The sequence below is a fragment of the Ovis canadensis genome, chromosome 24, assembly GCF_042477335.2.
Source record: "Ovis canadensis isolate MfBH-ARS-UI-01 breed Bighorn chromosome 24, ARS-UI_OviCan_v2, whole genome shotgun sequence".
Lineage (NCBI taxonomy): Eukaryota > Metazoa > Chordata > Mammalia > Artiodactyla > Bovidae > Ovis > Ovis canadensis.
In genome coordinates this window covers 51,297,168-51,310,550 of record NC_091268.1, presented here as the reverse complement: position 1 = coordinate 51,310,550, position 13,383 = coordinate 51,297,168, and the positions used below count along the sequence as shown (strand labels likewise).

Below are 13,383 nucleotides of genomic sequence, written 5' to 3'. Positions count from 1 at the left end.
CCGGGCACCCAGATGAGCCCTGGGACATGGCCCTGAACAAAGCCCAGGGGACGGGGGTGGGGATTCAGGAAAGGCACCGCTCTCTGAAGCAGACAGTAAATCTGAAGGAGAAATGAGAGCAAGCCAGTGAAGAATGTGGTGGAACCACTTTCAAAGCAGAACAGTCAGCATTTGCAAGAGGAAATGAACTGAGGCTAGCCAAGCACAGCGGAAGTGACCAAGTGACCGCAAGGGACACCTGGAGAGTTGAGGCCAGGCAGGAGGGCAGGCTCCTTGGCCAGACACTGAAGTTTGGATTTCATCCTAAATGCTACAGGATCCCTTGAGAAGATCTTAAATGGAGCTCCGAGTTACACTAAAATCTCTATCTAACCCCATAAACTTAAAAATATATATATACCTGCATCGTTAAAAAAAATAAATAACCTCACCCCTGTTGGAATGGCTATAATCAAAAAGCAAGAAATAACAAGTGTTGCCCATGAAATGACAGCTACAGACTGGGAGATTATATTTGCAAATGACATCTCCAACAAAGTACACATATATATATATATTACATACAAAGTATTACAGATATATATGTATGTATATATATAGCAGGAGATGGCATAGATCACAGAGATCCTAAAGAAAGCAAGGAAATTCCAGAAAAACATATACTTCTGATTTCGTTGACTACACTAAAGCCTTTGACTGTGTGGATCACAACAAACTGTGAAAAATTCTTAAAAAGATGGGACCTGAAAAAAAAGTCAGCGGATTGCATTAATGTCAGTTTCCTGGTGGTGATATTGTACTATAGTCGCACAGGATGCTACCACTGGGGGGAACTGGATGAAGGGTATATGAGAGTTCCATTATTTTTGACGATTGCATATCAGTCCAGATTATTTCAAAATAAATAGTAAAAACAAAAATGGAGGACTGTGTTAAAATATTTGCAACTCATATCATAAAGGGCTGATGTCCCTCACATAGTTTCCAGATAAATAATAATAAAACCAAACATGTATACAACATATAATATGTAGCAAGTACTGTTCTGTTTTATTTTTGATGCATTAATTCATTAAATTCTCACATTAGGGATTTCCCTGGTGGTCCAGTGGCTAAGACTCTGCACTCCCAAGGCAGGGGGCCCAGGTTTGATTCCTAGTCAGGGTGCTAGATCCTGCTTTCCACAACTAAGAGTTGGCATGCTGCAACTAGAAAAAAAAAAAAAGATCCCAAGCCTGTGCTCTGGAGCCTGCAAGCCACAACTAATAAGCCCATGTGGCCTAACTATGGCTTTCCTGGTGGCTAAGCGGTATAGAACCCGCCTACCCATGCAGAAGACATAAGAGACATAGATTAAATCCCTGGGTCAGGAAGATCTCCTGGAGAAGGGAATGGCAACCCAGTCCAGGATTCTTGCCTGGAGAATGCCATGGACAGAAGAGTCTGGCAGGTTGCAGTCCATAGGCTCACACAGAGTCAGACACAACTGAAACGACTTAGCACGCACACACACCCCAATTACTGAAGCCCGCATACCCTAGAGCCCCTGCTCTGTAACAAGAAAAGCCACCACAATGAGAAGCCGGCCCTCCGCAGCTAGAGAGTAGCCCCTGCTGTGCGCAACTAGAGAATAGCTCCCTCAGCAACAAAGACCCATCACAGCCAAAAATAAACAAATAAAATTATTTAAAAAGAATTAGGACCAGACCAATACTTATTAAAAAAATCCTCAACAAAATATTAGCAAGTCAAATCCAGCAATAATCATAGTGCCCCTCAAACAAGTGGGGTTTATTCCGTGAAAGCACGAGTGGTTCAAAAATCAATTAATTTGCCACACTAAAAGACTGAAGAAAGAAAATCACTTAATGATATAAATAGATGCAGAAAAACCTTATCAAAACATCTACCATGACAAAACTTCCAGCCACCTAGGAGTAAAAATCAACTCCTTCAAGCTGATCAAGGGCATCTGCAAAAAAGCTATAGCTAACTGCAGATGGTGATTGCAGCCATGAAATTAAAAGACACTTACTCCTTGGAAGGAAAGTTATAAACAACCTAGACAGCATATTAAAAAGCAGAGACATTATTTTGCTAACAAAGGTCTGTCTAGTCAAGGCTATGGTTTTTCCAGTAGTCATGTATGGATGTTGAGAGTTGGACTGTGAAGAAAGCTGAGTGCTCAAGAATTGATGCTTTTGAACTGTGGTATTGGAGAAGACTCTTGAGAGTCCCTTGGACTGCAAGGAGATCCAACCAGTCCCTTCTAAAGGAGATGAGTACTGGGTATTCTTTGGAAGGAATGATGCTAAAGCTAAAACTCCAGTACTTTGGCCACCTGATGCGAAGAGTTGACTCATTGGGAAAGACTCTTCTGCTGGGAGGGATTAGGGGCAGGAGGAGAAGGGGATGACAGAGGATGAGATGGCTGGAAGGCATCATGGACTCGATGGACATGAGTTTGGGTGAACTCCGGGAGTTGGTGATGGACAGGGAGGCCTGGCGTGCTGCAATTCAGGGGGTTGCAAAGGGTCAGACACGACAGCGACTGAACTGAACTGAACATTTAATGATGAAAAATTGAGCACCTGGCCCCTACGAAAGGAAAAGGCAAGATGTCTGTTCTTACCACCCTGATTCAATGTTATACTGAAAGTCTTAGCGTAAAATGGCAAGATAAGGAAATAAAAGGCATACAGATCAGAAGAAAACTAAAAGATCCCACAGGCTGCAACTAAGACCCAGCACAGCCAAATAAAGAAATAAACATTTTTAAAATTCTCGTTCAAAAAAAAAATTCTTCCCATATCATCTTAGTTTTATAGGTGAGGCAACCAAGGCACAGACAGGTTAAGCAGCTTGCCCAAGGCCATAGAGCTAGTAAGCGCAGAGCCAGAATTCAAAACCCAGCACTCTGGTTCCAGAATACAAACTCAAACTCTGCAGGTCTCTAGCAAAGATCCACAACCCAGTGGAAGAATTGTCAGTGTGTATGAACAGTCAAGGAGTCAGTCAGATGGGCGCGGAGACGCTTCTGGAAGTAACATCGCGATGGCTGCCCAAGGAGAACCCCAAGTTCAGTTCAAACTTGGTTTGGTTGGTGATGGTGGTACTGGAAAAACTACATTCGTGAAGCGTCATCTGACTGGTGAATTTGAGAAGAAGTATGTAGCTACCTTGGGTGCTGAGGTCCATCCTCTTGTGTTGCCTACCAACAGAGGACCTATTAAGATCAATGTGTGGGATACAGCTGGTCAGGAGAAATTTGGTGGACTGAGAGATGGTTATTATATACAAGCTCAGTGTGCCATTATGATGTTTGACGTAACATCAAGAGTTACTTACAAGAATGTGCCTAACTGGGAGATCTGGTACGAGTGTGTGAGAACATCCCAGTTGTGCTGTGTGGCAACAAAGTGGATATTAAGGACAGAAAGTTTAAGGCAAAGTCAAATGTCTTCCACCGAAAGAAGAATTTTCAGTACTATGACATTTCTGCCAAAAGTAGCTACAACTTTGAAAAGCCCTTTGTCTGGCTTGCTAGAAAACTGATTGGAGACCCTAACTTGGAGTCTGCCGCCACGCCTGCTTATGCCCCGCCAGAGGTTGGCATGGACCCAGCCTTGGCAGCACAGTACAAGCACGATTTAGAGGTTGCTCAGACAACTACTCTCCCGGATGAAGATGATGACCTGTGAGAAAGTGAAGCTGGGGCCCAGCGTCAGAAGTCTAGTTTTACAGGCAACTGTCCTGTGATGTCAGTGGTGCAGCCTGTTTGCCACTTTATTATATAGCTAAGCAGAACATGTGCTTAATCTTTGGATGCTGAAGGAGATGGATGGGCTTTGGAGTGAGTGTGGCAGTTTGAAAAAAAAATACCTTCATTTTTTGGACCTGCATATTTAGGTGTTTTGGAACACAGTTGTTTCCTCCTTGAGTTTCAAATATAAGACTGCTATAGTCACATGACAATATTGAGAGGTGGAATCTTGTTTGTTACTGTCATTCCCTTCCTTTTCGTTTAGAATCAGAATAAAGTTGTATTTCAAATATCTAAAAAAAAAAAAAACACAGTAAAGGAAAAGCGAGTGGGTCTTCAACTTAGAGGAGAAAAATCAGAGAAGTGAGGTGCAGACCTCCCTGCACCCAGGGAACCAACCTTGCCCAGCTCAGGCCACATCTCATTACACAAGGCACAGACTCCTCCCTCAAGACCAAGCCCCGCCTTCCAAAACCTTCCCCTTTACAGCCACCTGTTCCAGGAGGCACTGAGGGAAAGGGAGATGGGCAGAAGGCCAAGCCTGAGCTTTAACGGGGAGACAGACACAGCATCCCAGGTGAGACAGGTGTGGGGTGGGGGGGGCTTAGCTTCCGAAACAAAGAAGATGGAGACAGGAAGGGAGAGCCCCCCACTTGGAGATCTTCCCAGCCGCCTACCCGGTCCCCCGGACTGACCCAGTAAGCAGAAAGGCAGCTCCAGGAAGGAGTGGACAGCACTGGCAAATTGGCTCAGCATGAAGCCATCGCCAGAAACACCTGCTCCCAGGCCTGCCGCCCGCCTGGCCCCGTGCAAAAGCTCCAGCCCTCTGGGTCCCAGAGGTGACCCCTCCCATCCCCCTCCCCCCCAAGTCCTGGTGGATCACGGGCATAGTTGGGGAGCAGGGGGCAGGCAGACCAAGGAAGCTAGCCCCACAACAGTCCTAGAGACTAACACCTCATTTGGCAGGTGACTTCTTCCCTCGGGGAGAGAATGCCAGCCCCGCCATCCTAGTACCTTCTCCTCTAGTGAATCGAAGTCCTGCCGCTCACGAGAGGAAAACAAGAACAAGTTAAAATGTAACTACAGAGACTCGCAGTATGCACGGGCACACGCTCGTGTGCACTTAGACAGCTGCACACACACCCTGCCTGCCCGTCTCAGGCCAAGGCCTTCATGCCTGCTCCCAGCCCATGGTGTGGATCAGGCAGGGCTGGCTCTCCTCCCTGCCTTGGGGCTCAAATACATAGATGAACGAGGCTGAAGGGGAGGGAAGGACAGGGGTAGGAAGAAGATCTGAGGTCCAGGGCTGAGGCTCTGTCTCTGGGTTCAAAGGCTTAAACTGAGAATCTTTTACCCAAGTCAACTCTCCCCATTGAACTTTGAACTGTTAGGAAGCAGAGCTGGGGGAGTTGAAGGCACCACATGTCGCCAACTCTGAAAAGTCTGCAGTGGATAAAGGGAGCACAGGACTTGACTGGACCCCCTGGAAGCTGGCAGGGAGCTAAGCAATGAGTCAATTCAACCCATCATTCTATTTCAAGAGCCTGAGGCCCAAGGAAGCAGAGAGACTCAATAGAGTCTTGTAGCAAAGTGGTAGCAATACTGAGACCAGGACCAAGGTCTCTCTCTTTTTTCCTAAATTAATTTATTTGGCTACCAGGTCTTAGGGCAGGAGGAGAATGGGGCAACAGGGGATGAGATGGTTGGATAGCATCATCAACTCAATGGACATGAGTTTGAGCAAACTCTGGGAGACAGTGAAGCACAGGGAAGCCTGGCACGCTGGGGTCCCAAAGAGTCAGACGAAACTGAGCAACTGAACAACAAAGGTCTTAGCTGCGGAAGGCAGGTTCTTCACTGGAGCATGGGAGCTCTTAGCTGGGGCATGCAGGATCTAGTTCCCTGACCAGGAATAGAACTGGGCCCCCTGCATTGAGTATGCTGTCTTAACTGCTGGACCCTCAGGGAGGTCCAAGGACCAATGTCTCTTGACTCTCGCTCAAGTGCTGTTCCTGCTACTCACTGCCCAGGGCATTCTTTGTTACTTCCGAAAGTGGTGTTCCCTCCACCAGAGGGCTGTTTGGAAAGTGCTTCCCTCACTCTAGGTGAAGGTTTACTTTCTGGTTCACCCAGCCCTGTTTTAGGCCACGGAGATAGTAATCATAAGCTGTAGATCGTAGCCAATAGCATCATAATAGCAGGTAACATTTATTGAGCCCTTATGGTGTGCCAGTCATCTCCCTGACCCTTGTGACAGACCTGTGACACCAGCACCACTGCCATGCCCACTTCACAAATGAGGAAAGCGAGGCTCAGAGAAGTTAATCAAGGTTGCACGTCCAGGAAGTGTTCGTGTAAACCACTTCCCATGCTCTGAACTACTGCATTCCACTGCTGCCACCCTAGTACATGGGGGAAACAAAGCAATACAATAATTTCAGATACTGATAAGTACTGTGAAAAAATAAATCATGGTGAGAGAGGATGACCTTGACAGTGGCTCTCTCCTGATTTCTAGATCGGGTGTGGTCAGAGAAAGAGTCCACGAAGTTGTAGCCACATTTGTATTGAGTGTTTACAATGCCCTTCTCTCAGATCCTGGCTTGGTGTAAGGAGCCCACCAAACCAGGATCTGAGAGAAGGGCATTGTAAACAAAGGGGACAGTTTGGGCTTCTTCCCAAGGGTGATGGGAAGCCATTGGAGAATTTACGTAGGGGAGTGACATGGTTTGCTGTGTAATGAGTAGATTATAGGGGGATCCCAGGGAACAAAAGATCAACATTTTCAGGAAGTCTGAGGATGAAGGGAGGAGGGGAGATGGGGGCAGAAGTGGGAACAGAGCAGGAGCATCTGGGACCAGCACTCTCCTTTGCTCCCCACACTTCCAGGGCGCCCCCTCTCTAATAGGATGGGTTGTAGTTCAGTCACTCAGTCATGGCTGACTCTTTGTGACCCCATGGACTGCAGCACGCCAGGCTACCCTGCCCTTCACTGACTCCCGGAATTTGCTCAAACTCACATCCATTGAGTCAATGATGCCATCGAATCAATCTCATAGGGTTTTCAAAATAAAGACCCTTGGTCCCCACTGGGGCCCATCCATAGCCCTACCACTTCTGCCTCATGGAGTCTAGCAGCCTGGGGGAAGGTGAAATGCCTGGGGTCTGATGGGGACAGGAAGGCAAGGTGTCCAAGGTGGGATTTTTCTTTTTTTGGCCATGCCACACAGCATGCAGGATCTTCGCTCCTCAACCAGGGACTGAACCCACACCCCTTGCAATAGAACCTCAGAGTCTTAACCACTGGACTACAAGGAAGTCCCTTTTTCTTCTTTCTTTCTTTTCTTTGACCAAGGTGAGATTTTTGCTCAAGACTCTCACCGAGAGAGAGATTTCTCCAGGGGTCACACTGCTACCCACTGTTCTCTACAGGAAAGGGCTGAGTGGGTAAGAATCCCACCCCCCACCATCCCGCCCCCCAACACAAATCTCTACCCCAGGAGATCCTGTATGCCTTCCCTGGAGTTGAGGACTTCTTCCTCACATCCCAACATAGGCCTTCTCCATGGTTCTGGACCGGATTACTTGGGGTGGGGAGGAAGGAGGTTGCCTGGGCGCACTGAGACATCGAGGAAAAGTCAGTTCCATGGACTTTCCCCCTCCATCCCACCCCCTTCTCTCCCATAAGTCTCCTTTCTCCGTTTGGCCAAGCCCAGACAGGACTCCATCAAGTCTGGAGAGGGAGAGACGGTGGGAGGTGCCAGCCCCTCCCTTGGCTGCTGGCTGAACTCACCTTCTTCCTTCCCTCCCCTCACATTCTAAAGACAGAAGAATGGGAGCAGCATTCCTTCTGACAGCCACAAGCCCGTTGGCTCCCGGGCCTGTAGGTACTTGCAAGGTTATTTACCAGTGATCCTCAGGGGCAACTGTCCTTCATCCTCCCCGCCCATCCCTGAAACCTTAGATCCCCAACAGGAGGAGGAGCTCATTTCTAGGATTTGGTGGTGGGGGGATGGGGTGGCTCCAGGCTTCCTGCGACCCAGACCCACCACGGCTTGCTCCACCCCAGAACAGTTCCTGGCACGTGATGGAGATGTGACGAGAGCCCCAGAACTGAGCCACTCTGTATTAGTGTTTTGAGTCCCTGCCTGGCTTCAGGCTAAACTCAGGACTCATTCCTGGAGAAGTCACGGCATTCACACATGGAACACCTGCTATGTAACATGTACCTGTGTGTAACTTGCATGTGACATGTCCTCTGTGAGCTAGACTCATTGGTTCAATGAAGGACAGCGACACGACCTTAAACACGACCTGTCCCTCAGTTTCCCTCTCTAAAAAATAGAAGTGATAATATGTCATCATAACAGCCATTTGTGAGAATTACTTAGAACAAGACATAAAAAGAGTCACAGTGGGTGTTTAATAAGGGGTGGGTGGCATCACCAGGGCTGTAAACGTTAGGGTGTGGTGCACAGCTAACAGGCTCAGGGTAGCAGCGCTATAGGACACAGGGCAGAGCAGCCCGGGGTTGCTCCCGACTTTTGGGAAAGGGGCCCAACTTTGCCAGAGCTGCCGGGGATGGGGAGCGGGCAGGAGGAGTTTGCTGCCGTTTTTAGTGAATTCGGTTCTTCCCGAAGACCGTTCCTGGGACAGCTCTCCGGCTCCCAGTTTTGCTCACGCCCATCGCCTCCTACTCGCAGCTAACCTCTGGCTGAGCGAGACCCGCCTCACAGCCGTCCCTCCCCCGCTCCTCGGGCCTCTGCGGCCCCCTAGGCTCGGTCGCGGTCGCCAACCCTTGCTCCTTCCCCGATCACCAAGGCCTGGGGACTCTGTGCTTAATGGCTCGGTCGCGTCCGAATCTCTGCGACCTCATGGAGTGCAGCCCACCAGGCTCCTCTGTCCATGGGGATTCTCCAGGCAAGAGTACTGGAGTGGGTTGCCATGCCCTCCTCCAGGGGAATCTTCCCAACCCAAGGATCGAACCTGGGTCTCCCGCATTGCAGGCGAATTCTTTACCGTCTGAGCCACAAGAAAGCATCCCTGAATTTTGTCGCCTTGCAAAATACGCTGCTTTAACTTGGGGAGCCACCTCTGCGCCCTCGCGTGGCCGGGCAAGAGGGCAAGCTAAGGAGGGAGAAGGGACTTGCGCCTCCACGGCCTCCCCTAGCTCGCGTGGCCTCCCGCGCCTCAGCCTCGTGTCACATCGCCGCGGACTCCTCCCGCCGCTGATCCCGAGGCGCAGGTGGACATCCAGCTTAGCCCTCCGCCCGCGACCCCGCGGGCCCGGGCCCGGGCCCTCTCCCCGCGGCGGCCCCACCTCGCCCCCGGGAACCCTGGGAGATGTAGTTTTCGGCAGCTCTTGGCAGGAGCGGGTGGCGGGGTGGCCGCCGGCCCTGACGCGTGTCCGCGGCTGTCAAGTGCGGGACCCTGACCCTCGCTGTGGCCCGGCCCAGGAGGGCCGGAGAGGCAGAGCAGTGGGCTGGCTGCAGAGGCGGAGATTCGGCGGTCTCTTTCGGCGAGGGGCCTTGGACGAGCCCCGAGGCATCTGCAACAGTCAGTCTTGCAGGATTTCCAGGGAGAGTGTCCTCAATGAACCGGTGCCGATACCTGGTACCGTGACGGGTGGGGCAGAGTCCCCAAAGGCCTCCAGCCTTGAGAAGCCTGTGGACCCGGGGCCAGACGCCCCTCCACCGCCACACACCACCCCTCGCAGCAGGTCCAGAGATTACTCCCACTCGTGTCCAGGCTGGAGCCTCAGGCCGCCCTCCCCTATCCCACCCAGGTTCCCCTCGTGGCCTCTGGCCACCCACAAACACTCTACATCTACTCGGAAATATCTGATATTATTTCCCAACATTTTGATAATTCTTTTTACAAATCGAATAAAAGGAATGAAGGGGAGTGTATGTGGGACCGCCCCCCCCACCCCGCCCCGGGCCAGGCCTCCAGGTCTCGATGAGAGGTGACGGTGTGACAACTTCTCCTCACCCACAACTCCTGGCCTGCTGCTCTAACCTCTCCCATCAACCTTACCTAAGAGTGAGGTGGGGGCTTTCTGAGGATGTGGGCTTCCCCCCTAGAGGGGACTCCGGGCATCCTGTTTCAGACCCTGAACTGGGTCAGGCTGAGGGCCCATGTGGGCCCGGAGGTGCCGCTGGCGCCGTCTCTCCTGCCGGCGGGCCAGGTGCCGCAGCTGTTTCCGGACAGCCCAAAGCACCAGGTACACTTCCCTCAACATCGCAGCCTCTTGTGACTCCATGGGGGACCCGGTCTTCATCTGGGAGGCAACTGAGGTAGAACTCACAGATGACTGTGAAGAGAGAAGATGAGAACAGGTGAACAGCGTGATCTAGGGAGAACCTGCTGGTGAAAACACCTGCAGATAAACAGCAAGGCTTGTTTAATACCGCCTCTTCTGTCAGGTGACAGCTTGGGTACTGCCTCCTCCAGGAAGCCTTCTGGGGCTATCTCTACTCTCGGGTTTGCCCCGTTACACCACGTTTTATACACGATTTGTTCTGTGGACTCATCCGTTTTCAATACCAGCATGCAAATTCTTGGAAGCCAGGGACCATGTCTGACCTATCTTTGAGTCCCCACTAGAGTTCGATGGAGAAATGAAGGACAGTCTCCAATCCAAAGTTCTCGCCTGACCTCAGGCCTGTATTTCCCACTGCCTCCTAGACATCTCCCTGAAGATGTACTTTGACATCTCAACTTATCCTGTCCCAACGCCCTAAACTCACCACTTTCTTCCCTAAGTCAGCTCTGCTCCCCATGAACGGCTCCAGCCTGCTTTGACCTCTGTCTGTCCCTCTCGCCTTACCACCACCCAATCAAGCACTTGGCACAACAATTCTACCTCTTAAATATCCCTCCAACCCATTAATTTGTTCTACCTGATGCCTCCCTCCCCATCCAGAACATTCTTCCCTGCTGACCTGAATTGCAGGCACCTCCAGTGGGTTTTCCTGCCTCTCTGCTCCTGGCCCCTTCTGACCTCCCTCCACAGGGTGCCAGGTGAACTTTTATTTTATTTTTTGACTGTGCTGAGCAGCTTGTGGGATCTTAGTTCCCCGATCAGGGACTGAACCCAGTTTTTAGCAGTGAGAGCTCCAAGTCCTAACCACTGGGCTGCCAGTGAATTCCCAAGGTGAACTTTTAAAAATTATTATTAATGTAGTAATACATTATTCAAAACCAAAATAAATTGACTTGATAGTGAGCTTGACATTTCCCTTTTTAAACTAAAATTTTGACTTTGAGGTAACTGTAGACTCCCATGCAACTTGTGAGAAATGAATTCCTTATTCTGTTTACAATAGTAAAATCTTTTGTAAAGATTTTATTTGTAAATATTTTATTCCCTTTATTTTCCCTCAATAGTAAAATCTTTCAGATCTCTAGTTCATAGGATATTGACATCAATACAACCCACTGATCTGCATTTTTCCCTTATTTCCCCAGTTCTACTGGCCCTCATTTGTGTGTTGCTGTGTGTTGGATTCTACCCAATTTTATATCCTATGTGCAGGTTCATGCACCCAATGACCATAGTGAAGATACAGGAGATTTCCATCCACACAAGGATTCCTCATGTTGCCCTTTTATAACCAATCCACCTCCCCCAACTCTCTCTCTGTAGCACAGCCCCTGGAAACCACTAAACCACTAATCGGATCACCATTTGTCCAATTCTGTTATTTCGGGAATGGTATATAATGTAAGTGGAGTCATATGATATATATACAAGCTTTTGGGATTTGTTGTTTTCACCTTGAGAGCCATCCAAGTTGTTGTATGTATCAATATTGTTCCTTTCCATGGCTGAGCAGCATTCCAGAGTATGGATATAGCGAAGTTTAACCACTCATTCTTTGAAGGACATGTGGGTTATTTGGGGCTATTATGAATCAAGCTGCTATGAACATCATGTACAGATTTTTGTGTGAACATAAATTTTTGTTTATCTGGGATAAATGCCCAAGAGTACAATCACCAGGCCATACGATAACTGCATGTTTAGTCTGATAAGAAGTGACCAAAGTGTTTTTCCGGAGTGGCCACGCCATTTTACATTCCCACCGGCATGAATGAGCAAGGGGGATCCAGGAGGGGAGGGAGGGGCTGCTGGGGACAAAGGGGACATAGTGCTGACCTTCCAGCTGCACATCTGCCAGCCAGACTGCAGGGCGGAGGCCATGAGCATGGAGATGGACTTGACGGCCACCTGGGGCAGCCGCAACAGTGATCTCCGACGGCGACCCGCCTCCACCGCAGCCCCATCCGTGGTGGTCTTGGCTAACAGGCAGGGGTCGACCACCTTTGGGGACACATCCATCTTGGAGACCTTAGCCTCCTTGGGGGGCTCAACCAACTTGAAAGTCTCAGACACCTTGAAAGCCTTCTCCGCCTTCAACTCATTTTTCTTGGAGTCAGTATGATCCGTGATGACTGACTTGGTTTTGTGTTTCCAGAAGAAAACCTACAAACCGAGACAGGGAGAGGAGGGACAGAAGCGAGGCGGCAGAGCAAGAGAAAACTGTCAGGAGAAGGGAAGGCCCAGAGAAGGGGCAGCAAGTGTCCCGGCCTCCTCCCCAGCTGTCCCACCCCTCACCTCTTCCCTCCCCGGCTTGTGTGGCCACCAGAGGCCAGGAGGGGCATGAGGCCAGGTGAGGGAGTGGGGTGTTTCTGTGACCTGGAGGTCACTGACCACCATCCCCCACCCCAGCATGTTGGGAGAAAGGGGCCCTGAAACTTACCCAGCGGCTAATCTTTTGCCAAATCCATCGGAAGAACTTAATAACCACCGCCATTTCTCCCGATTACACGAGCCCCAAGAAGGGGCGAGCATTTAGTTCAGTGGGGACGGGGAGGGGGAGAGGCTGCGGGCCAGCGGCCGCCACCTAAGGGGTCTCTGGGGAACTTCAGGCACAGCAGAGAAGAAAGAAATAGGGAATCCAGGAGGAAAGATCGCCGCAGTGAGTCATCCTAGGCCCTTCCTCCCCTCCCTGAGACAGGGAGAGGAGTCAAAAGTGGATGAGAACCCAGAGGGAGAGAGAGTTCTAGACCATTGTGAGAGTCTTCCTGGCCCTGACCCCAACCCCCGAGGCCCTTCCAGGACCCCCAGAGCCAATCCCTGTACCCTCGACCCTCTTTCCCCCAAATCCAAGGAAGGGAAACTCAGTGAACACAACGCTGGTGCTCCTTGGGCATTTCCCATGTATGGGGCCATGTAACCCCTCCCAGCTGCCCTTCAGGTAGGCATTTTTGTCAGGGTCATTTCACCCAGGAGGAAGCTGAGATTCGGGGAAACCAGGAGAGCCTGCCGAAGTCATAAATCTAGGGAGCCACAGGGCAGGGAGTCCAAACCCCAAGGTCCCTCCCGAGTGGTGGCTGCTGCTTCCCCGCCTCCCCACTAGATGGGGTCTTTCTCCCCACCTGCCTCTTCTGCCTGGGACGGGAGCTGAGGCCGTCAGGGAGGGGCCTGCTTACCCGCAGGGCCCCAGCATCAGCCAGCTGCGGGGGGAGGCCACGGAGGCTGGCCAGGCCTGGCAAGGGCATAGTGTGCCCGGGGAGCCTGGCCCACACCCAGCGTTGAGACAAGGGGCCCATTC

The 13,383-nt window shown here is 50.6% G+C and overlaps 1 protein-coding gene and 1 pseudogene across 1 annotated transcript; one reads left to right on the top strand and one right to left on the bottom strand.

Annotated features, from left to right (window-relative positions):
* The first annotated feature begins 3,018 nt into the window (after positions 1-3,018).
* Positions 3,019-3,794, top strand: LOC138429509 (GTP-binding nuclear protein Ran-like; annotated as a pseudogene).
* A 5,796-nt stretch (positions 3,795-9,590) lies between these two features.
* On the bottom strand, positions 9,591-12,815 carry SPACDR (sperm acrosome developmental regulator). Its single transcript, XM_069571122.1, has 3 exons — positions 12,529-12,815; positions 11,925-12,251; positions 9,591-10,076 (listed from the first exon to the last, which is right to left on the bottom strand). Exons 1-3 carry the CDS (start codon positions 12,580-12,582, stop codon positions 9,843-9,845), a joined length of 615 nt encoding a protein of 204 aa, XP_069427223.1. The 5' UTR covers positions 12,583-12,815; the 3' UTR covers positions 9,591-9,842.
* Positions 12,816-13,383: the final 568 nt, after the last annotated feature.